This window comes from Orcinus orca, chromosome 12 (assembly GCF_937001465.1).
Source record: "Orcinus orca chromosome 12, mOrcOrc1.1, whole genome shotgun sequence".
In the NCBI taxonomy this organism is placed as follows: domain Eukaryota; kingdom Metazoa; phylum Chordata; class Mammalia; order Artiodactyla; family Delphinidae; genus Orcinus; species Orcinus orca.
This window is the reverse complement of record NC_064570.1, coordinates 52928753-52953154: the sequence shown is the minus strand read 5'-3', so window position 1 is coordinate 52953154 and position 24402 is coordinate 52928753. Positions and strand designations below refer to the sequence as shown.

At 41.9% G+C, this 24402-nt stretch overlaps 1 protein-coding gene across 1 annotated transcript in view; it reads right to left on the bottom strand.

The window, feature by feature from the left end:
• The window catches only part of PREP (prolyl endopeptidase), a 136553-nt gene that overhangs the window by 61389 nt on the left and 50762 nt on the right, over window positions 1–24402 (bottom strand). The window contains exons 7-9 of the mRNA XM_004264771.4: window positions 23352–23457; window positions 8753–8944; window positions 4424–4621 (exon numbers count right to left, since the gene is read on the bottom strand). Coding sequence (XP_004264819.1) covers window positions 4424–4621; window positions 8753–8944; window positions 23352–23457 — 496 coding nt within the window. The remainder of the gene's footprint in view (window positions 1–4423; window positions 4622–8752; window positions 8945–23351; window positions 23458–24402) is intronic.

Genomic DNA, 24402 nt, shown 5'->3' with positions numbered 1-24402 from the left:
AGCAGGACTGCTAATCCCTATGAATGTTATCTCACTTCTCATGCTTACAAATTATTTTAAGGTTTATAATAGGGAATATGATTAACACTGACAGTGGGGAGATGTGTAACATGACCGAAGTCCTGGCTTTCTTAGTTTAAGTTATAGTTGGATGTTTGTTGGAATATGACTTTATATATAAAATACTTCCAGACTACACTCTGGGCATACGTTCTAAATTACCAGATACACTGAATACTGTACTTGCCCAGATAAATGTAATCTCGAGGGCAAATTGCTATCTGCACATGTATGTTAATTTCTGAAGAGCTTCTTCATTAGTACCTGCCCCACTTCATCCAAACACAAAAAGCATCTGAATCCTTGGGAAAAAACTCCAGACCAAACAACGACGACGACAAGAGATTGCAGAACAAGCACGTGCCATTTGAGCATCGGACTCACCCCGGCATCACTGTTACCTGTACTACAGTGAACGACGAAGGACCCTGGGGCCAGGATTCCCAGCTCTGGCCAGTTACTGGGGCAGTGACCCCAGTGAAAGACAGTGAGTAGGAAACACACTCTAAATGCCTGTTTATCTAGAATAATTGAGACATCAAACCCTCCAATAGCAGAATGAAATAACTATAGGACACGGGCTGGCTACTGTTGGGAGAAAGGGTGCCGAGTGCCTGACTTTAATTCTTCTGTTTGGGGCAGAAGTGGCACCTTGGGGGAGGCTGGGTTAAACCTAAAGGTACTGGTACTTAATATATTTGATGGATACTTTCTGTTTATAGATCCATCGGGGTCAGTCCAGGTTAGCCCACTGCATATTCACTCTGTAACATGAATTCCTGTAGTCTAATGATGCTTTGTGTCCTGTCTGAATTGGTTTGCTTAAGTACAAGGAGCAGGGAAGGGACTGGAGAAACCATCCTAGAGTCATGAATCAGAGAGGACTGGTCAGGTGATCTCTGGGGAATAATTTCGAAGTTTAAGGGCAAAAGAGAACTGAATTACGGAATTCCCTTAAGACCACACGAGGTGTCTGCACTTGACATGGGTCTCCTGATGAAACAGTGTTTTAACAAGGCTATTCTAGCAATAGGAAAGAGGCAGGGACGATCAGCTCGAATATTCCTGCTATATATAATCTGAATAAATGTGAGGAGGTGAAAGAAATGGGAGTTAGGAGGAAGGGGCAACCCTAGAGGTTGCTAAAGAATCATCAGAGGAATCTGGAAAATCGGATGTGCAAAAAGAAGGCAAAAGGAATTTGTGACGACGACCCATGTAGATACTGTTTCATCCGATTATAGGTTGGGTTTTAAGGTTATTAAAAGAAAAAACCCCACAAACTAAAACAAGTCCCTCAAAAATTGTTTGCACTCCTTGGTTATTTACCCAATGGAGTCGAAAACATGTCCACACAAGAACCTGTACACAGATGTTTACAGCAGCTTTATTAATGATTGCCAAAAGCTGGGAGCAACCAAGATGTCCTTCAGTAGGTGAATGTGTAAATAAACTGTGGGACATCCCAGCAATAGAATATTACTCAGTGCTAGAAAGAAATAAGCCATCAAGCCACGGAACAACCTTAAACTCATATTACTAAGTGAAGGAGCCAACCTGAAAGGGCTACGTAATCTATGAGTCCACTACATGACATTCTGGAAAAGGCAAAGCTATGGAGATAGTGAAAAGATCAGTGGTTGTTAGGGGCTTGGCGGGGGGAAGGGATGAAAAGGGCTGAGCACAGAGGCTTTTAAGGGCACTGAAAATACTCTGCATGGTATCATAATGATGGATACACGTCGTCATACATTTCTCCAAACTTAGAATGTACAGCACCAAGAGTGACTCCTAAGGTAAGTCACGGACTTCAGGCAACTATGACGTGTGTCCATGCAGGTTCATCAGTTGTCACAGGGGATGTACCCTGTAGCACGGATGCTGATGACGGCAAAGGTAGTGCATGTGTGGGGCAGAGAGTGCATAGGAAATCTCTGTACCAGCCCTTCAGGTTTGCTGTGGACCTAAAACTGCTCTAAAAAAATAAAGTCTTGAAACATTTTTATGCCTTTCCCAAAGAGCCTGGGAAAGGTTCTTTGATTTCTTCTCCCTGTCTCTCAGAGCCATGCAGCTGGGACGCCTGTACTGGATTATTACAACACACGCAAGTCTGGAGTGAGCCTTAGACAACGCTCCAAGGTTCCATGAGTACAGAATCAGTCGGCTCGACCACTAAGTGGTTTGAGCCACAGGGAATAAGTGTATCGTGCTCCAAACTGCCCTGGCTGCCTCTGTTCTTCCAAGTGCGACTCAAGGTACAAATGGCTTGGCTCAAGACGTGTCTTCACTATGTACCTCCATGGGAAACGGTCAGCTGGTGTTCACCTGCCAGACGTACCACGTGTCCACAGCAGCTGGCACTGCAGGTATTTTTGGCCCCAGGGCTTTATTTATAATTTAGTGTCTCTGCTGTTTACTGCAGTAGTGGACAGCCAATCTTCAGAGACCAGCGCCAGACAGCCTTTGAGCGGACATGCATGTATGTGGGAGTGTATATGTACACACTGCCATTCCTGCTTTCGAGGAATCTAGTTTAATTGTCTGATGGCCATTTTTACATTTGGATAAGAAGGCCTGAGTCTGGAAGCCCCGTTCTCCGGTTTTAGATATCAAATTACATGAAGGAGAGAAAAGAAAAAGCAGGAGGCAAAATGAATAAGCAAAGACAAAGGAGAAGAACAAAGCACGGCAGCACCAAATTAAAGCTTGCTCAGGAGCGTCCTGCCCATACAGCACTGACAACACACTCCTCCTTCCAAACCGCACGGCCACGGTCATGGATAGGATTTCACTGCTTGGTACAGAACTCATCATTTTATGCTGGGACAGTGAGCCCTTTCAGCCCTGGGTAATGATGAACTTGTTCCTGAAATAAATGGCCACATGGGGTCACTGAAGGTGGTTTACAGGCCTCTGGGGACTCTGGCTTTTATGAAGAGCAGGTGAGTCAGCGCTGCTCTGTTGTCCTCATTGCCCTTTATCCATTATCACTGTTTCAAGGCTATGAGGTTTTCCAAAGTCAAATTTCTGGAACCAGTGTAAGTTGAGGAAATAAAGTGTGGATCCCACGGCAGTGGTTGAGAATGGCTCTCTGGAGGAAAGCTACTTCTCTTGGTTCCTGTCCACTGGCTGCCGCTGTCCCCCAAGCCCCAGGGGAGGAGGGGTGAGGCTCGAGACACCCTGATGTGAGGTTCTTGACCTGTCAGTTCCAGACTCCTGGCCCTGGGCATGGTTTCCACATCTCTTTGAGATCCTCTGAAAGGCACATGGGCAAGTAAAGCTTGCTAGGTGTTCCAGAGGTACCATCAGCCCTACGTACAGAGCATCATTCTTTTGGTTTTAATAACCCTGACGGCAACCTGTCATGACGATAAGATTCCTTAAAGACTGCCTGCTCTGTGACTCAGAGGCACGAAAAAAAAAAGTGTATCAGGCATCACTGTCACCTGCCAAACCCCAGGAGGAGGACAAGGCCACTTGTGCACCTGCCGGGCTCTCCCCTACGTCTGCTTTATTTGCTGAGGACCAAACTATTGCAACAAAACCGGGTAGGACAAAAAGGACGATGAAGGAGCTCAAAAAACAAACAAGGAAAGTGCAGACATCTTTTCAGCCAGACTGCTTTCAGGATAGGGTCTACCCAGTCAACGGTACACTGCCAACTGAGCCAGGCTCCTGGGATAAATCAGGGTATGTGTTATGGCTTCAGCTGTAACAGAAACACTGCAGCCAAGTGGAGAAACGGGAAAAAACCGAAACAAGCAAAATGAGTGTGACCAACTTAAAAAAAACAAGTTATACAGAAAGCTATGTTTAGTTTGGGGAAAATTAACTGATACCGTAAAATTGCAATTTACAAGTGTTTCCTTTTCTACTAGAACCAAGTAACAAATTCCGCCCCCCCATATGATGTAAGACTAAACTTTCACAATTATATTTTAATCCAGTTTAACAAGAGCAGAATTTATTCTCAGTTTTAAAACAATTTATTAATGTCAGATGTGACTACAGATTTTTATGTAACACTTTTAGTTATTTGCACTGTGTGTGTTTTGTAGACCAAAGGCTGACTCTAAGGTTATACTTGTTCATACTAATTTTTCACATCAACCTAGAACAACAGATGGTCCTGTCCCTGGAAGAGAGACTCAGGATATAAGATGAATGAGAGTGCAGTTTTAGGTGTTCGTGTTTCCCTCTGTTCTGAGCGTCTGTTTTACTGTTATATTCCCACTAAGTACTTCTGGCTGTAATACAGCGTATGTGATTTTCAATAACACAGCATTGTATTTCGATTTCTCAAAAGAAACCCAAACGTGAGTCTGATTTTTAAATTGGACAACATTGGTGGAAAGACTCTCACCTGGAGATAAAAAGGAAGTAAACTGATAGAAGATTTCGGTGTCCTTCTTCTGACCGCTGTACCCCACGACGCTGCCGACCTCAAGCGGGAAGGTCTTGAGGAGAGCACCGGTGGCTAGGTCGTGAAGCTGCAGAGTGTTCTTCACGTTATGGAGGTAGCATAACACCAAAAAGTTGGACCTGACGCAAGCTACCCACTCTGAAAAGATAACAACAGATAAAGCATAATGTGGTTTTGAAAATTAGCCCAAAACATACTCATGTCACCGAACAATAGTTCTTGAGTTCAATCAACACTGTGCTCTGCGGCAGTGAGACTTGCAAGTGATTTTATAATTGCTGTTAATCATGCATCATGTTTTCAGCGTATCCCTTTAATAAATCACTGCCACTGTCATCTCCAGAGGTAACAAGATATTCTCCACCTGGGGCCAGGAGTTTTTGATGATCTAGATAACGTGTGTAATACAAATAACCCTGCTTACCTATTTTGTGTCCAATATCATGCTACAGGAGGTATAAGAAGGAAAACAACAAAGCCCGAATCACGATCCACATCTGTCAGGATCATTTATTCAACAACCTGTATTAAATGTAAATGTATGTGCCAGATACCCTACAGGGTGCTGGACGGACCAGCAAGAAGATGAGGTCATTTCTGTCCTTGAGACACAATCGCGTAAAAATACAAGTAGTAACTTGTAAACAAGGGTGAGTGAGTGGTTGGTTGGGACCCCAAATAAGAGAGAGCCCTTGAGCAAATGCTGAATTATGTCTGGAGGGCAGGGGTGTGAAGGCGGGGGGCCTGGTGGTGTCGGGAACAGGACAACTCTCTGGGGGACGAGAAGGTGGGAAAACATGACTCAAGGAATGAAGGCCAGAGCTGGGGATGGGGAGAGAGAAAAGGAACATGAATGAACCAACAGCAGGAAGGAAGGGAGCGAGGGAAGGAGACTGGGAGAAAGAACGAGGTAGAGATCCATTTTCAAGAAGAAAACCGGGCTTCCCTGGTGGCGCAGTGGTTGGGAGTCCGCCTGCTGATGCAGGGGACACGGGTTCGTGCCCCGATAGGGGAAGATTCCACTCTGTGGCTGGGCCCGTGAGTCATGGCCGCTGAGCCTGTGCTCCGCAACGGGAGAGGCCACAGCAGTGAGAGGCCCACACACCGCAAAAAAAAAAAAAGAAGAAAACCACTGCTCCATTCGGGGGCGGGCGGGGGCAGTAGTGGTGGTTTGATGGGGGACTGGGTGAGCCAGGTAGGGGCGAGTTTAGGCCTTTCTGACTCAGCCGTTACTGAGGAGCTACTGTTGGAGAGAAGGGTGACACACATAAAGATGGCATCAGATGTATGCATCCGACGACTGACCAGAGAACAACAGAGGTGCACAGAGGGTGGAGGGGAGACCCGAACACACAACTGTAAGAAGCCGGGCAGAACACCTTATCAAGCTGGGGATAAAGTCTGGAGGAGGGGGCAAAGAAACAGAAGGCATCTCCCAGGAAGACTCACCAGGACGTGGCAAGTGTGGGGACAGGAAAGTGAGGCAGAGACAGGAGGCCCCTCGGTGTCCAGGGCTGCAGCTTCAGTGATGGTACCGTCCGAGACGGAGCTGGGAGAGCGGAGGTGAGTGAGCAGAGGAGGAAAGGAGAAAGCAGGGGTGGGGCAGGCACCAAGCACAATCCAGCGTGCTCCGGATGAGATGGGCCAGAGCTAAGGACAGGCCATCCAGAGGGAGAGATGCTTTAGTAAATGGAAGCAAGGACAGGGCTGCAGGGAACAGCTCTAGCGCGTGGAAAAGAAAAGCCTTTCTTGGGTCTCATGGTGGGATGCAGGGCAAGGGGCTCTTGACACTGCTTATTTTTAAACCCAAGAAACTAGTAGTTCACGCATATAACGTTATGAATGATCAACAAGACACAGGCCAGAGGGAGCTCTGTGGATCCCCAGGGGCCTCAGTCTCGGCGGGTGGTTTAGATTACTACCGCAAACTTTTCCTCAAGTCAGGATATAAGGAAGAACTCTTACACCTGAAAGTAATTTGCTCATCCAATACGACTTTTTAAGTGCTTCAATCAGCAATATATTTCATGTGGCTTTACTGTTTTAAGGAAAGTAAGGGGAAAAAAACTGAAGTAAATTATTTCTGTCCAAAAATAATCAATCTGTGTTAACTATGAGTACATCAGAATTCTAAAACAGACGAAGTGAATAAGAAAAGGACAAGGTGATTTGTAGACTGTCGTTAATAAAAGCTCTGACTTTACAGCTGTACTTTATGACTCATCTCTAGTTTTTATTCTCAATAGGGCATTCTGTGCTAATGACACACTGCAAATTCAACTGTGCTTCTCTTTGAATTGATGAGTGCTGTGAATATGGAAGGTTCCCCCTTTCCAGTCTAAAGAACTTATAACCTTTTAGAGGAAAGGTTATAAAAATATAACCTTGATTTGCATTTCATTAGATCTGCAAGTGAGATAGGATGTCACCTTAAGGTACAGTTAAAACTGCCTTGGGGGGCTTTAAAAGGCAGAAAAGTCACACACCTAAAATATTTGTATCTCTGATGCTTCCCTACGTGAGAATCGCTGTTCCAACCTGACTCGAACCTGAAAAACACCCAGGGCACTCGCTCTTCAGGAAGACATGCCCACCAAGTCTCCCTTGGACCCACCAAGGCCTGAGGGCCCCTCCTGTGGCACTTAGGAAGCACTCACTAAATGCTGGCTCCCTTGGGGGGGACATTCTGTCTCAGTTTGGACAGAAGTCATCAGGTTACCAAAGTCGCATGAAGGTGTTCATGGAAAAGGCAGAAAACCTGTTCTAGGATTCGTGGGTCCCTCAACCAAATATACGAGGGTCAGAGACGAAATGGAAGGTTTTGAGGACACAGGGTGAAGCGATTTCCTTGGAAAGAGCCCCTGTCATGCTGTAAGTCCCCCGCCCCGCTGGGGAAAACCCCAGCCTGAGAGAGACAGAGCACCGGTGCCTAATCCGAAGCTGAGAAGCACGTATGGACTGTGGACTGTGGAGGAGCCCGGGATGGGCTGCTGCCCTGGGGCTGCAAATGGGGGTTGTGTAGGAAAGAGCATGGGTGGGGCTGCCTTGGGTCCTGTCTGACAGAACTGCCTGAGGTGTTGCAGACCTCTTTACAGAAGCAGGCGGAGGGATGAGCCAGAAGCCCAGGGGTGAAGGGGATCCCAGGCAAACACCCAGAGCAGCGCTTCCTCCAGGGCCAAGGGAACTGCCCAAGCAAGGGCCCGGCGGGAGCGCCCTTGGGAAGCTCTCAGAGACTCAGCTGTAATCAGCTGACCACCTTCCGCTCTACCCGCTAAGCAAGGCCAGGCTGAAATATCTGCAGGCATAGAGCACACTGCCTTGAGCCAGTGCGGAAGACGTCCTTACTTTTCCAGGATGTGCACCTGGATCTGACTCCAATACTTGTGCCTTAATTCACTGAAAAACCCATGCCAGGACTGCTTTATGTGACAACGGGCCACTCTGCAGCTCTCAAAAGGAATTATTTTCCTAATTATATACACCTTACACCTTCCCATTTGGGGATGGCCCTAGATTTTATCCCCATTCAACCCATCAGCAGAAGTTCACCTCCACAAGCAAACTCTTCACTGGCTTGAACGTACTCGACTCTCCTTTTGTGTCAAAAAGTGTAACAAAATTAGAGAGTCTCATTTTTAAATCCAGCTTTCAGGCAAGAAGTAACTTATAAAGCAGTATATTATTTTTGGAAAAATCACTGAGAAAATCAGTAATGCGAACTTAAAGGAACTCTGAAACATGACAGATAAAGAACTGAGGCTCTCAAGAGGTTTCTGTAGCCAGTGCACACAGCATCAAGTGCAATGTATTTCAATTAACTCTGACAAGAGTCTCTTCTCTTTTCCGGTAAGAGGACTGTAAACCCACCCTAAGATCTACAATAGGTGTACTATGAACAGCCAAAGGTTATTCAGAAGCTAAAAGCTAAGGATTCTGAATCCAACTGATTTAAAAAAAACTAAACATTAGTGATTATCAGACAATAACTACACAAAGACGGCCGATATTTTTTTTTCTAATAAAAGAAAAGCACTACCTTTGAAGGTCTGGATTCACACCTTCACAATTTTTTGAAGACCCCACACAGTATTGTACTAACTACAAAGATGTCACACGGTAAACACCTAGTTGCGCTCCTGAGACATTTCACAATTAGAGGTTGAAGGTTCTTCACCTTGTAACCGGTCACAGGAGAATGAGAGATGCACCAACTTCCTGACATTCTTACCAGAAACAAAAGCACAACTTCCAAGCGGCACGTACTCTTACCCAAGACGTCTTTCTCGTGCTCAGGAACAAGCACCTTCCACCTGGACTCCTCGGGATCTGTGAAGTCAATGTTGATCAGGCGGTAGTTGGGAGAATGACGATTTGTCTTGAACGTGAACACTGTGCCCTCGTTGGTTACATAGTCATATTCCCCTTCGAAGTTGTCGATCAGCTTCACCCACTTCAGGATTCCTGGTGAGAGACCAAGCACCTCTGTCACCTCTCCAGGGTTTGAAATGGTGTGGTTTGTATGTGGGGGGCGGGGGATGGATCTTTTCTGTCTATAGAACACAAAGCAGACACAATATTTGGAAGACCTAAGGCATGAGAAAGAGCAAGGGCGGATGTGGGTAAATTTTAAGGTTTCCAAATAACGCAAACCTGGCAATGAAGGAGAGTGGAGAATTCTCTCAGCCCATTACCCCACATAATCCGGCACATCCCCTTCTCCCTGAGAGGGTCTCAAATCCGAGCACGTCTTTCTACCTCTACTGCCATCACTCCACCCCAAGTCTTTATTTCCCTCTGGTTATGAGCAGTGGCTCACAATTGGGGATGATCTCACCCCCACCAGCGGACTTCTGGAAATGTCTGCAGACCGTTTGGTTGTTACAACTTGGCAAGTGAGAGGAGGGCTACTACGAGCATCTAGTGGGAAGAGGCCGGAGATGCTGCTTCAAGGCACAGGATACCCCTTGGACAAAGAGCCAGCTAGCCCCAGATGTCAGTACGTGGCTGGGAAACCCTGGTGTGCGGCATCAGCTTCCCACCTGCTCTGCCCACTGCCACTCTTGTTCTTCTCGGTAGCAGCCACCACCATGTCTTAATATCCTAAGCTGGTCCCTGCTGGTACCCTTCCTAGAAATTTCCCCACTGCTCTCTGAATCAAATCCAAATTCCTTCTTTCGGTCTCCATGGTCCTGCATGTTACAGTCCTTGCCCACTTAGCTAACCTCAGATGTTCCAACTTTTGCCTCACTCCCTGTCCTCTGGCAACAGTGGCCTCTGTTAGGTTCCTTAAGCCATGCTTCACTTCAGGGCCTTGTCACAAGCTGTTTCCCTTGCCTACCCCACTCTCAAATGGCTAGGTACCTCTCACCTGCACCCAGATCATTTCTTCACAGCACTTCTCTCAAGATACATACACCTGAGCCTTGAACAACATGGGTTTGAATTGCGTGGGTTCCCTTATAGGGGGTTACTTTCAATAGTAAATACCGCAGTACTACCTGATCTGCAGTTGGTTGAATCCATGCAGAGAGACCATGCAGAGGGACCATGTATCCAGGGGGCCAACTGTAACCTCTAAGTGGTTCAAGGGTCAACTGTACCTAATTTGCTTGTTTATAATCTGTCTTTTTTATTCACTATTTAATACTCAGCACCCAGACAGAGTGGCACCTTCAAAGGTGCAAAATAAAATTGGTGTTGAATGCAAGGACGAACACTTTCCAGTCCTTCTGTTCTAAGAACTAGTCTGGAGAAGGTCAACACTACAAAGAGATCTTAAATGTGTCCCCCATCATCATCCTTTAAACGGCTCACTAAATGTCACTGTTAATATTAAAAAAAAAAATCCACTGGGAAGACATCTGGTCATAATGTATCAGACATAAATGGTTAGAGGACATCTCAAAAATCTTATAAACGAAAAAGCTCTATGACTTCTAAACTGCTCAAAGGCAATGCCAGATCTCAGCTATTCTCCAATTAATCTCCTACCTTCGATTTCACAATGAAATTGCTACATTAATTTAGATCGTTCATTTATATTCCTGGCGAGTTTACGTTCATTGTCTCATTCATCTCTATAACATATCTTTATATAATTTGTTGTTGAATTAAATTAATCAGGGAAAATATAATCCCATGGTAGAGAGTTTTTCAGTTAGATATAACTGAATTGAAACCCCAGCTCCAAGGACAATTTAGCTGTGTGACCTTGAACCATCTCTTTATACCTTGCTGAGCCTCATTTTCTCAACTGTAGACGAGAAACAGCAAGTAAATGTGAAAATTATACAGTGACTGATACCTACCCTACAACAAAAACCTCAACAAATATTATTTTAAAATAAACGGCGGGAATTAAAACTAATAATAAGATAGGCAGTTTAAAAAAATCTACAGCTTTTCCACATGTTAGCAATACCAGTTGGAAAACATGGTGGGGACAGGGGACCTCATTTATATTAGCAGTAAAATTAATGAATACTTAAGAATGTGCTTAACAAGAAATGTGGACTCTATGAGAAAAGCTCTAAAATTTTTCTAAGGAATCTTAAAAAACAACAACAAACAAAACCTGGATAACTGGAAACACATACCATATCCCTAGATAGGAAGACTCAGTATTTCAAAGGTGCAAATAATTCCAGAAGAAATCTACAAATTTAACACAATTCCAATTCCAAAATCCAAATGAGCTTTTTAGGGAATCTGACAACATCATTCTGAAGTTCATCTGGAAGAATAAGCACTTAAGGACAGTTGATATATTTTTGATGACAGAACAAGAAGGAACTTCTTGTGCTGTGATGCTCTGAACAAGCCCCCTCCCTCCTGAAGGAAATTATCACCCTTTTATGATAATCATTTTCTTATTTTTCTTTGTCCGTTTCCTGCCTTAACATGCAGCCACAAACACTACAGTCTAATTTTGCCTCATTTTTGAACTTCTAATAGAATGAAACCATACCACATTATTCTTTTGTGTCTGATTTCTTTCTGTTCTTGATATCTGACCTTACATTACGTTTGTGAGATTATTCATCCTCTGGTTATTGTTACCGACTTCTGGTTAAATCTTACTGTATACAAAGAACATACTCTGTATGATTTCAATCTTTTTAAATCTGTTGAGAAAAGCTTTGTGGCCTAATTTTTTTTTTCTTAAATGATTTTAAAATGTTCCTGTATGTGACCAAAAAGAACGTGTATTTTGCAGACCTTCCCTGTGATATGCTAAGAATGTCTACTAAGTAATTTGTTAATCTTTTGTTCAAATCCATATATTTACTGATTTAGAGGGCCATTTTTTCTATCAGTCAAAGAAAAGGTCCGTTAAAATGTTTCTCTATGATTGTAGATTTGTCCATTATTATTCGTATTTCTGTTAACTTTTACTCTCTGTATTTTGAAATCATGCTCTTAGATATATACAGTTAGAATTCTTATATCTAAATAAAACTGAATTGAACCTTTTATGATTATAGAGTTTTATCTCTAGTAATGCATTTTGCTTTGAAGTCTACTTGGATATTAAGACAGCTACATCATTTTCGTTTTGACATCTTTGGCCAGTTGTCTTCTGCAGACTGGAGGGCCCCAATTTGCTCTTCTCTGTGTCTCTTAACCACTCATATGCTTTCCACCTCTTGGTGGGCTGCATTCTATGTAATTTATTTTAATATTCATTTCACTAATTCTCTCTTCAGCTATGTCTAATCTCTTCTTTAATCTAATAACTTAATTTTTAATGTTAATCATTTTTCTATTTTTAGAAGTTCTACTTCATCCTCTTCCAAATAGGTTTGGTCATTACTGACAATATCTTGTTTCTTGCTTATGTTTCCAAGCTTCTCATTTATTTTTTTTAAAAAGCAGCATCACTATTTTAAAAAGTGTATTTACACACTTATTTTACAGTAGAAATCTGATAATTCCACTCTGGTGTGACTCTGCTGGCTCTACTTCTCATGCTGGTGAATTTCTTCATCTGCTCTGTGATTTCTGATTGTGAACTGACTTCCCTTGGAACACTATCTGTGAGAATTCTTGAAAGCCTGGGTTGAAGGGACACTATTTCAGACAAGATGTGTATATGGCTTCTGTTTGCCTCTTGGGAGGCAACCAACCTGGGAGCACTTTAAATTCTTGGCATGAGGATGTTTGGACCTCATCAAGACAATCAAGTCAACTTGCACCCACGTGAAGGTCAGCCCTTCTCATGTTTTAGGAGAATTCACATCCTGCCTCCTAGGTAGAGACAAACCTCCAAGGCAGGTTTCCTTACTATACCCTGCCTCTCCCCTCCTCCCTGGCTCCAACACTGGCGGGTTTATTTCTCAATAATCCTCACACCACCACCAAAGGGAAGCTCAGCCTCAAGGCCCAGCAGAAACATTCTGGGACAATCCAGCTTATATCCCAGGACTCCTGCTTTCATTTTGTCTTTACGATTTCTCGTCCTTTGTGCCAATTAGCAATATACTTAGTAAGATGCTTTATTAACTCTTTACAACATTTCAGTTGTTTCAGTTGGGAGATAATTCAGAGTGTATCATCTGCTACACTCCTACAAACAGAAATCCTTACAATTAATTTCCATAAACAATGAAGTTCTGCATCTGAGCCAAACATTTTCTTTTCCAGTGACAAACTGCTAACCTCAAAAGCAGGTGATCCATTCAAAGAAAACGGCATCTTAGTTTACATAAAACAATACTTTAAAAGGAAAAGAAACCCAAAGACTATTCCTTACAAGAATAAGCTAAAAAATTAGTTGGTAATGCAAAATTTGCAGATAGTCAGAAAGCTACATTTGTTTATATTAAGAATGATGAAACACAATTTTCTGGACTGTGACATTTGTAGACACAGAGTCTTGGTTCAGGGAAATGTCAGATTCTTTAAGTGTTCCCCTGACAATAAAACATCTTCTGATGTGAAACCTTTATTTCTCAAAGTAACCATCTTACGGTTTCTGCCGAAAAGGTCTTTCAGCCATTGCAGTGGTATTTATTATGACCCTACCTCCCCCTCCCTGCAAAAAAGTCACGGAAACATCCACCAAAGGCAAAACACAGCAGAGATTTCCTTCAGTACCTCTGTGTAGTCAGGTGAGCCTGAAGATGTGGTGCACTTGTTTTAAATAACCCAGCTCCAAAGAGCACCAAAACAATAAAAACGTTTGTGGCCATTATCTGCCACCAATTTCTGAAGCATTAACTTTAGTCATAAATACACACAAGTCATATATTCATGCAGACTTAGGAACGTGGCTGGATTTTTACAAATCCATTAAAATCCGAAAAGCTGTTCAAAGTACAGGCTCACAGGGCAGCATATTTAAAATGAGGACTCATGAAATCCTTTGGCTCTCCGGAAACCTTTGCTCCTCAGGCTTTGGCCACAAGATAATTTAAGAGAAAAGGTATTCCAGCTGAACAATGGGGCTCATTCAGTTTTGCTATTCACACGTGAAAACGCTGTTGATTTAATGGGAAATAGGAAAGGTACCTAAAAAAAAGAGACGTGGCTAGACTCTCCAACCATATCACTTTTTGCCCACTTTTTCTGAGGTCTTTTTGTCTGTAAGTGGTATTCTTCCCTCTGAAGCCAACAGAATTCGATTCCCAAACTTCTCCACATTCAAGTGTAAATTACTTTTTTTTTTTTTTGCGGTACGCAGGCCCCTCACTGTTGTGGCCTCTCCCGTTGCAGAGCACAGGCTCCGGACGCGCAGGCTCAGCGGCCATGGCTCACGGACCCAGCCGCTCCGCGGCATGTGGGATCTTCCCGGACCGGGGCACGAACCCGTGTCCCCTGCATCGGCAGGCGGACTCTCAACCACTGCGCCACCAGGGAAGCCCTAAAATTACTTTTTATAAACCTGCTTCTTGGTGGGGGAATGATTTGTTTACTGAGTGAAGGTGAGCTTAAAATAAGTAATCTAAAGCTTTCCATAGAGCAAAGTCGTGACTTGGATTGCTTTCTTTGAAAATCAATGGTATTAACTACATCGCCTAGAAAACGTTTTGTAAGCTCTCTTGTGATAGGAGCTAAAAAGTGCGCTTACATTTGACAAAACAGCGGGTCTGGCCTCTAACAACAGTAACTGATGCAGACATGCACAGCTCATGCTCTAGGGCTGAGGAGAGCAGAAGTCTGCTGTTCCCTCTGGCCTGATGCCTTCATTCTGTCACAACTGCCACATGGTGACGGTTAGAGCATGGGCGTGGAATTCAACTGACCTGGGTCTGAATCTTACAATGGCATCAGGAAAGCTAATTGGCCTCACCAGCCTCAGTTTCCTTGGGATAACAACATGTGCTCCTCAGAGGTTAAGAAGACAGTGAAATATCGACACGCATAGCTCAGAACCTGGCACACAGGAAATGCTAAATTAACAATACTTACTACCATCCCAAATAACCCCAGCATTCTTCAAGTGACAAAAATAAGCTGAACATGGCTTCTGAACAGCACTGTTTGCTAACGGCGAACTAATCAAATCTAGTTCCATCTCTCAGGACACATAGCCATTTTCCTAGAAAAAGCCTTTGTAATCACTAACTTAAAAATTAGTAAAAATATTACTTTTATCACTAGTACTTCATATTTTACTTCAAAATTCATGTTTTGCTTATTTTTATACTGTCTTTCGACGTTCCAATTCTTTTGGGTTGTTGGCATTCCCTCTCTGAAACACAGACTTATTTTCTAATAATTCCCTGCCTTTCACAGAAGCCCTCATCCCCTGTTGGTCTGACTTTTAACACCCCGATGACTTTGCTAAACTTTAGACAACTCATCTGTTTCAAGCTTCTGGAATGTTTATCTCCTCCTTTCCTCTCCATCTCCAAAAGATGTCCAGCCCCACCAGGCATGAACATGGGAGTCAAAATTGTCCCAGCTACCTAGAAACAAGAGGTCATCTGCCTCGTAATGCCAGAGATGGCTGAGTGAACAATTTAAGTGTCTGATAAACACTGAGCTTCCTTTTGTAGTTCTATGTTAGCATGTAGGGTAGATTGATTTCTCATGCAGGAGAAAGCCAGTTTTCTTTAAAGACATGAAAGCATTAAAATGAACACATGGTGAGTGCTGAAAATGATCAAACTTTCAGCAAAAAGGGAAAAAGCTGAGAGACAGGTTAGCGAAAGTCTGGGTGAGGTATAGGATATACTGCTATTTCCTTACAAAAATCAGTATGTCAGTATCACCCATCTTTTCCCCCTAAACCCTTCATAAATGCTGTGACATGAGCAAAGACCATTTCAGGTCCGTTTTAAGGATAGCTGCACTGAAAAAGAAGGGTGTTAAATTACCAACAACAAGGATTTTAGACATTTATAGTTCTTTGCACCTAACAGTTACTTCCTACGGATTCTATTTAAAAACCTCTGATATAGTTGTACGTTAATTCAGAATAGGGCCAAATGGTCAGTGTCTCTTGCTGCTGACTATCCTATAAAATAGAGAATAAAGTATCTGACCTTCTACAGAAAAATGAAAGAACCCAAAAGAAAAGAGAACGAACAAAAGAGACAACAGAGGGACTTTCACGGTGGTCCAGTGGTTAAGAATCCGCCTACCAGTGCAGGGGAGGCAGGTTCAGTCCCTGGTCAGGGAACTAAGATCCCACATGCTGCGGGGCAACTGAACCTGCACGCCGCAACTACTGAGCCTGTGTGCCACAACTAGAGAGAAGCCCGTGTGCTGAAACAAAAGATCCCGCATGCCGCAATGAAAATCCCATGTGCCTCAACTAAGACCTGATGCAGCCAAATAAATAAATAAATAAATATTTTTAAAAAAGACAGACAACAGAGAGAAGTGAGTCTAGGGTTTCCAAACTCCAGAGAGGTCCTAACTCTGAGCCTGGGCATGTATGCTTGACGACAGCACAACTGATAAGACCTGATGCTGTGCACTGGCCGTCTCATGGCCTCTGTCCAGCCGACGGGGAGCACACACCCGGCGGGGATGGGCTGTCATCACTGCCATCACCCAACACAGCGCCTGGCAGGAAGTGGGCACCAATTAATGTCTGCTTCATGACTAAATATAACGTTCACACAATCCTACATTTCAGACTGAACCTTACATACACTTCTTGATAATGTAAAGACAACAGAAGTAACCAAATTTAAAAGAAGTTAGTAGTGTCTTCCACTTTTCCAATAAGAATAGTTAGAAATCAATACACTAAGTTAAATATGTGTAAGTGTCGAAAACCATCTTTTATATTTTTAGGGTATAAAATTAACTTTTCTTTTCGTTTTTTTAAAATGAAACTTTATTAGGTGCATTGATTTGGAATTCAGAAACTTTTAAATTGTAGCTCTTCCTCCAAGTATTTATTTATTTATTTATTTAATATATATATATTTTTGGGCTGCGCTGTGTAGCATGTGGGATCTCAGTTCCTTGACCCACGCCCCCTGCATTAGAAGTATGGAGTGTTAACCACTGGACCGCCAGGAAGTCCCTAAATTAAGTTTTCATTAAAAATTTTAGAAGCCCACATATTGGAGTGAAAACAGACAACTCTGAGGCCTGATATTTAACTGTAACGTAAAAAATACGTGAAAATTTATTCTAAATTTAGTCTACGTGAAGCAACTCTACGTATTCAAAATATTTATAAGAAATTTAGGAAACAAAGTGTGTATGTATGTGTATGTGTGTGTGTGTGTGTGTGTGTGTATATATGTGCATATATATATATATATATATATATATCTCAAAAGAAATAGTAGTCCTGATTTAGAAAGGTACAGAAAATATAACTAAGAAAATCCAGACAAAATCATTTTCTTGCAAGGTTCAGGATGATTAATTTCAACTAATCTGCATGTATGAATCACATTAAGAATCACAGGAGTCAAGACACAGCTGTCTTTTCCATTGCAGAACTCATAAAATGTCATGCCTCCCCGGTGTCCTAAGTGATACCTTGATACCTTTTTACTTTCAATTTTAAATAGGAGAAGCAGAAATCTTCTGCTCATATAATATACAGGACTGGAGAAACATGGTCTGTACTTTTTGATTGTTCTCAGGGTTAAATAAAGGACAAAAGTTTAATTTAAAACAGCGTGGAGGCCAGAAGGGTAAAGATTCGAACTACAAGTAAATGAACAGTTACAGATGGAGGACGGCTTCTCAAGGAGGGCCACCTGAGCACGGGATCCTCAAGGGGTGAGGGAAGTTGCTGGAGACGAGCTGGTGCCCACTTACTATGAGCCTGTGTTAAAGAAAAGTTACTCTGACACCTGTAAAAAGGTAAAGAAGACTTTATTCAGGTCTATTGTGATAGGTGTCAAGACTACTGCAATTAGGGACAGACGTCAGGCTGAACTCAAATACAGAAAAGACGGCTGGAGATTTATAGCCAATGTGCAGAATGAGGGGATTGGTGATCAAAATTTACTAAGAGGAGATATCAGGGTAGGGGGATTCTTGTTGAAGGCAGGTCAAGCATGTGGGGAATGGACAGGGGAATGAGGAATTTGATCAGATATCAGGGGTAAGGGACTGTCTTTAAACTGACTTAGCAGGATTCTCACAACAACTGGGCTATGTAGGCCAAGCAAGGAGGGTGGGGGGCAAGGAACTAAGGCTGAGACCTAATTGAGAAGAGGCTCAGAGGAGCCTGACTAAAGTCTGGTCAAGGAGAGAATCTTTGTTGTCATCAGGCACTGTTCTAGGTGTTGGGGACTCCGAGAAGAGCAAGACAGACAAGATCCCTGATCTCATGCAGCTCAAAAATACTCACACGGTGTTTTTATATGGAGAGAAAAAGAAATCAGAATAGGGGAAAGGGGAAGAAGGGCCAACTACAGAGGGAAAAGTATCAACCAAAAGCATGAGGAAGCATGGTAACTTCTAGGGCACAAGTCCCTCTTCTCCCAGAGAAAGCCGATAGTGACTTGGAACACGTCTCTGGCAGCTAGCGCAAAAGAGGGTGTGATATTCTTTGGAGGGGGCCTGCTTAGCCGTTTTGAACACGTGGAAAATTATGCAGATTTCTAATGCCCAGATGATGGGCCTAGTGCCATTTCCATACAGTGGCGAGTGAAGTGAGTCAGGGGAGTTACCTGTTCAGACAGGTAAGGACAGGAGCAGCTACAGGAACTGCAGTTCCTGTGGAAAGGCTACGGCCCATTGTTTGCAAGAAATGTGTTCGTATTACTACTAAGTAAAAATACTGCAAATGCAAATGGCAGAAATGAGGTTCTCCGAAGAGACGCAAAGGGTAACAGGAGAGAGATTAAGCTCACAGAGCAGCACGTAGTAAGAAGGTCAGTCCTTGAACAGAAAATCAAATTGACATGATGAATGTAAATCATAATCAGAGAGAACACTTTTAATTCTCAACATTCTAAGATTTTTTTCCATTCTGTATTTATGTAGTTTTGTTTTCCTTTTATCTTTTTCTATGATATTAAGTAGCCATTGGCCACTTTTTTGCGCTTCTTATTTTAAACTGCACACAGGCAGAAAGGTTTCCTGGGAGACAAAGATGATGGAAATGTTATAAAAGAGCTTAAGTGAAATTATTTAGTTCGCCAGACAGGCAATTTAGTGGTCCCCTAATAAGTAAAAAATTAATGTACAGTAAAATACTGATACATCTCCCTGACTTTAAGGTAAAAATGATTAAAATTATAACAGAAAGACCTGAGGTTATCAAAAGGGATATCAATTTCAGCAATATAACATTAACGATTTTGTAACACTGGATTTAGTTTTCAGTCACCAGCTCTTCAGGTTTAACTCACCTACTATTTCAGTTAACTAGCGTATTTAGCATTTAACTTAAATGTTAATTATTCTTCTCCTTAGTTTAAACAGGGAAACAAAAATGGGGGAGCAGTAAGGAAACAGCAAGAAAAAGATCCTAGGTGGCAGTCACAGTCACCAACTGGGCATATGCTCCCTGGAATTCTCAGTTATCAACCTGCAAAATTAAACACATCTCCCACGAGAGGCACACCTCTTCATGTGTTCTTTGATGTAAGCCCTCTTTTCTGACTATGAATCCGGTTTTACAGAAAACAAGTCAAAATCAAGATCTGTGTTTGCAGCAGCTTCGATACTGAAGATAAATTATTTTTAGGGCATCTTCAATCTATTTTAATCCACACCTAAAACCATTGTGTAGTGATTCCAAATATTCCCCTTTCAGTCAAAAAACAAAAGGATAAAGAAGGCATGCTTGAGAGCCCACCGTATGCCAGGAACCCTGCTAGGCCCTTTTCTATGCATTTTCATTATTCCTCACAATTCCTCATGAAGTAGGTATCACTGCCTCATTTGTAGTTGTGGAAATATTAAGAGAAAAGGATAACTTTCCCAAGGTCACCAATTATTTAGAGGTAGAGCTGAGATTAAAATTCACATCTGATTTGAAAGCCTTAAGGTTACTGTCTCAAGGTACTCAACTGTAATTAATAAGAGCTATTTAAAAAATTTTAATGATTATGATATCCATCTGCTATGTCTCCCGTTATAAACCAAATATACTTAGTGTCTTCAACAGTTAAACTCACACACAGTACTTGTTTTTTTAATCAGTTATAATCATATTATTAACTCATAATGAAGCAGCAATCAATTAAAAAAACAAAAAGACCCAAGATCTCTCTAATCTTGCCCTACACAATTGGCTTTTGAACCCATGGATGGAAACTGATTTCCAGTTCATCTTCCTAGTACTGGTCAGTCATTGCAACTGTTGAGAGCTTTCAGAATCCCACGACCACCATTCAAAAGAAGAGCTCCTCTGAGGTTTATGTTACCCACGAGTTTAATACTAATAAAGCAATAATTTAAAAAAGATTACAGGCCCAGCATTACACCCAGAATTTAGCAGCTATCACTGCGAACACTCTCCAAACTGATCCTAACCCATTTGTGTGCAACTCAACAGCTTAAATTCACCTACCTTACTCACTTAAATTCTGCTTTCTTGTCAACAGTATATTATGTATTTTTCTGAATGACACAATGAACTTCACATACTGGTCAGTTTAGTAACCTTCTTATAAAATGACATCAGGTTAGTATCATAAGACTTATTTGCTCTATTGTCTTCCATGTGGTTTTCCACGAGCTCACTGGGATGGTCTTTTTGTTACTTCAACTTATCTAGGCTGATGTCCTGAGTTAATCGATCAAACTTTAATCTAGGTGTTACCGTGAAGGTATTTTATGGATATGATTAAAGACCATAATCAGTTGACTTTAACTAAAGGAGATTACTTAGATAATCTAGGTAGGCCTGAGCCTTCCAGCAGAGCTGAGGCTTCCATGAATAAGAAGAAATTCCACTTGTGGACGGCAGCCTGCCCTTCCTGATGGCCTGCCCTACTGGGTTCAGACTTACTTAGCCAGCCCCATAATCATGTAAGCCAATTCCTTGCAATAAATCTCTTAATATATATATCCTACAGGTTCTGCTTCTCTGGTTAAACCTTGAAGATACTTTCACAAACCATCAATATTTCACAAACGTAAAACACCCAGAAATACCTTTAGTAAGAAAGATGTAGTTCCTATGCAACTCAGAGATGCAGTCCCAAATAAATTCATAGATTTACACATAGCTCTAGTCAAACATAGCTGGATTTTGTTCAGATCATGGCAAAATAATCTTAAAGTTCCTCTGTAAGAATTTTTAAAGAAAGAGAGAAAAGGAGAACAATTTGGACAAGAATAACTGCTAACGTTGACTGAGTGCTTACTCTGTGCTGGGCTCTTCATCTAAGCTACACAAAACCATCTAAGAAACAGAGAAGACAATGGTCACATAAGCTAAGGAAAGACCAAGTCGGGAAGGGAGGCCAGGACCTGGCTTATGTGGTAAATAATGCCTTCCAATCTGAATGCATCACAGCCAGTGGGTTTCCTGATGTACTTGTGAGGAGCGGCGGATTGTGCGTCCTCTTATCCCACCATCTGGACTCCTCCCCGGCCACTAGCACTTCTTAGATGCTTCCCTGTTTTTCTCTCATGCACCTCTAGTGCACCGGTGCACCTCTGTACTGCCTTCCTCCTGGAATCCCAATCTCTGGGTATCACACCCTCTTCTCTAATTCCTCACGAGTGCTGAAAAAGTGGGGGAGGGGAGAGGTAGTGGAAAAAAAAAAGGTAAGGACGAAGAGGTGAGGGAGAAAACAGAGGCGCCAGCACTTGCTAAGTCTCATTCAAAGTAATACCATCTATTATTAAAGTGGACGGAGCAATAGCAGTTCAGTATATATACGTGGATGAAACTGTTTAATTTCCTCCAGCTGCAGAGAAGACAATTTGTGCACCTTTTAAAAACTAGCTTACCTAATAATTTAAAGATATAATGAAGTAATAAAGACAAAATGAAAGCGGCACTCTCTGGAGGAAGAACACTGTAACTGGAGAAAGGCCAAGTCCCTTCCACCATCCCAGATCCACAGAGGAACACTGGGCAGGACAGAAGCACAGTAACTGCTGTTCGCTTTTTCAGATTTGACCTTCCATGCTCAGCTCTATGCAGACCTAGACTTGCAACTCAAGTGAGCGATTCTCGGGCGGTGGTGTGCTCCTCTCAGAGAATGTGAAAACTGATGCGGTGGATCCAATTTTCTTGAGATCAAAATGGGTGTATCTTTTTTTTTTTCGAAACAGAAAAAAAAAAATGTAGCTTTATTCAATGGATATATATTTAATATTAGAAGAGAGATGCCTTCATCCTGCTGTATGTGTGAATGGTGCTCTGTAACAGCTAAGAATGTTAGGATACAGACCTTGCTCAGAGAAGTTTAAAAATGACGCAGTGTCCAATCAATAATAAAAAAAAGGTAGGGCTTCCCTGGTGGCACAGTGGTTGAGAGTCCGCCTGCCAACGCAGGGGACACGGGTTCGTGCCGCGGTCCAGGAGGATCCCACATGCCGCGGAGTGGCTGGGCCCGTGAGCCATGGCCGCTGAGCCTGCGTGTCCGGAGCCTGTGCTCCGCAACGGGAGAGGCCACAACAGTGAGAGGCCCGCGTACCGCAAAAAAAAAAAAAAAAAAAAAAAAGGTATATATTTTCTGATCATAATGTAATATACATTAGATACTAATAATGAGGTAATCTAATCAACAACTAGAAATGTGCTCAATATTGTATATTTTGAAAATTTGTGTCAACTGTCTCTAAAATATATTTATTTTACATTAAGCAGACCATGGGGTAATTGTATCCTTGTCTGAGTGTTAGTGTATCCCTGAGAGAGTTTTGGGGTCTGAGAATTTTCAGCATAGTAAATAGTGCAGCTGAAAAGCTTTAATGCTTGATGATGGTGCTAGTATGATAATAAATGTTGGAAGAAAACAACATTTAAGATGAGCCACGTCTAGAACTTGTAACTGGCTGGTCCTATGCTTACTATCTTGATACATAGGGTTTCAGGAAGCAAAATCAGGCTGACATTGTACGTGTGTTCAGTACTGAGCAGTTGTCCTGTGATCATCTTTTAACCCAATAAATTGTCACTGGTGTCCTCTTTCCTGTGACAGTTTGCACCAAGACAGTGATAATGCTTTACAGACCAAAGGGTCAGTTTCCCCCAAACGCTCTTTATGTGCAATGTGGACAGGAAACTTTCACACTCATAAGCATGCAAACAATATGGTTAGCCTCAATCTACAGAGAAAATGCTAAAGCCAACGAAGAGCTTCGTTCAATTTCTTTTCATTTTAAGGAATAATATCGAAAGAAAAAATCATATGAACTGAGATGACGTGGTTAAATGGAAGAAGGTTTCTTGGGAAATCAATTAGAAGACCAACATAATGGCTTTTTAATGGAGCTTCCTGGAGTAATCATCCGTGTTTGAAAGACAGCTTACCGGTGATGCCACTGGGTTCCCACTGGAGGTCACAATACCAGAGTCGGTTTACGGGATCACACCCCTCCCTTATCGACAACAAGACGTAGCGACCGTCGTCAGATAACTATGAAGGAAACAAAAACAGCACACGGGGCTGATTAGAATATATTTTTTTGTGAGAACACTGGTAAATATTAAGTAAAAAATAAAGGTTCACCGCAAATGCAGTATCTTTACCCCAAACAGTTGGACTGGATAAGAAAGTTATCAGAAGAAAAGGTGAACATCAATTTTTTAACTTATTTCACTGTGAATCACAGTTTATTTTAACAAAACACAGTGAAATATTTAAGTTGAAAATATTTATATATAACTGAATGTCATGACTCAGTGTGACTTTTATTTAAAGTCTATTCTTTATGGTCAATAATACTGTGATAATTCTGTATGGTGACAGACGGTTACTGGACTTGTCACGGTGATCGTTTGTAACGTATCTGTTGGATAGCTATGTTGTACACCTGAAACTAACACAATATTCTATGTCAGTTACACTTAAATTTTTTTAAAGTTAAAAAAAATAAAGTCTATTCTTTAACTGAAAAATACACGCAATCTGTCATTTTGAATATAAATGTCCCTGAATTTGAAATTTTGTCACAGGTTACACGTTTTAAAAGCTGTTCTAAATGAGTAAGAATTAGCAAAATGGGCGCAGATGCACAAACGTTCATTTGTGGTTCATACTGGTCACATTAGCAAGTTTCTACTGAACAACTAAACAACTTTTGATGCGTATCTTTAGTCCCCTATGTATCACAAGGCGGCAGAGATAAAAGACCTGTGCTTCAGTGGATTTCTTTTAAAATATTAAACAGGAGAACCTTAGGTAGCAAAAAGAATCTTGATAAAAAACGAATGCAACAAATAATACATTACGGTTTTGAGTTGTCAAAATTGATATAAGTAGTATCAGACTATATACATCCTTTTGCAACTTTTTTCATTCAATATAATTTAAAAAATTAATCCATGTTGATACGTGTATATTTGCTTCACTTATTTTAAC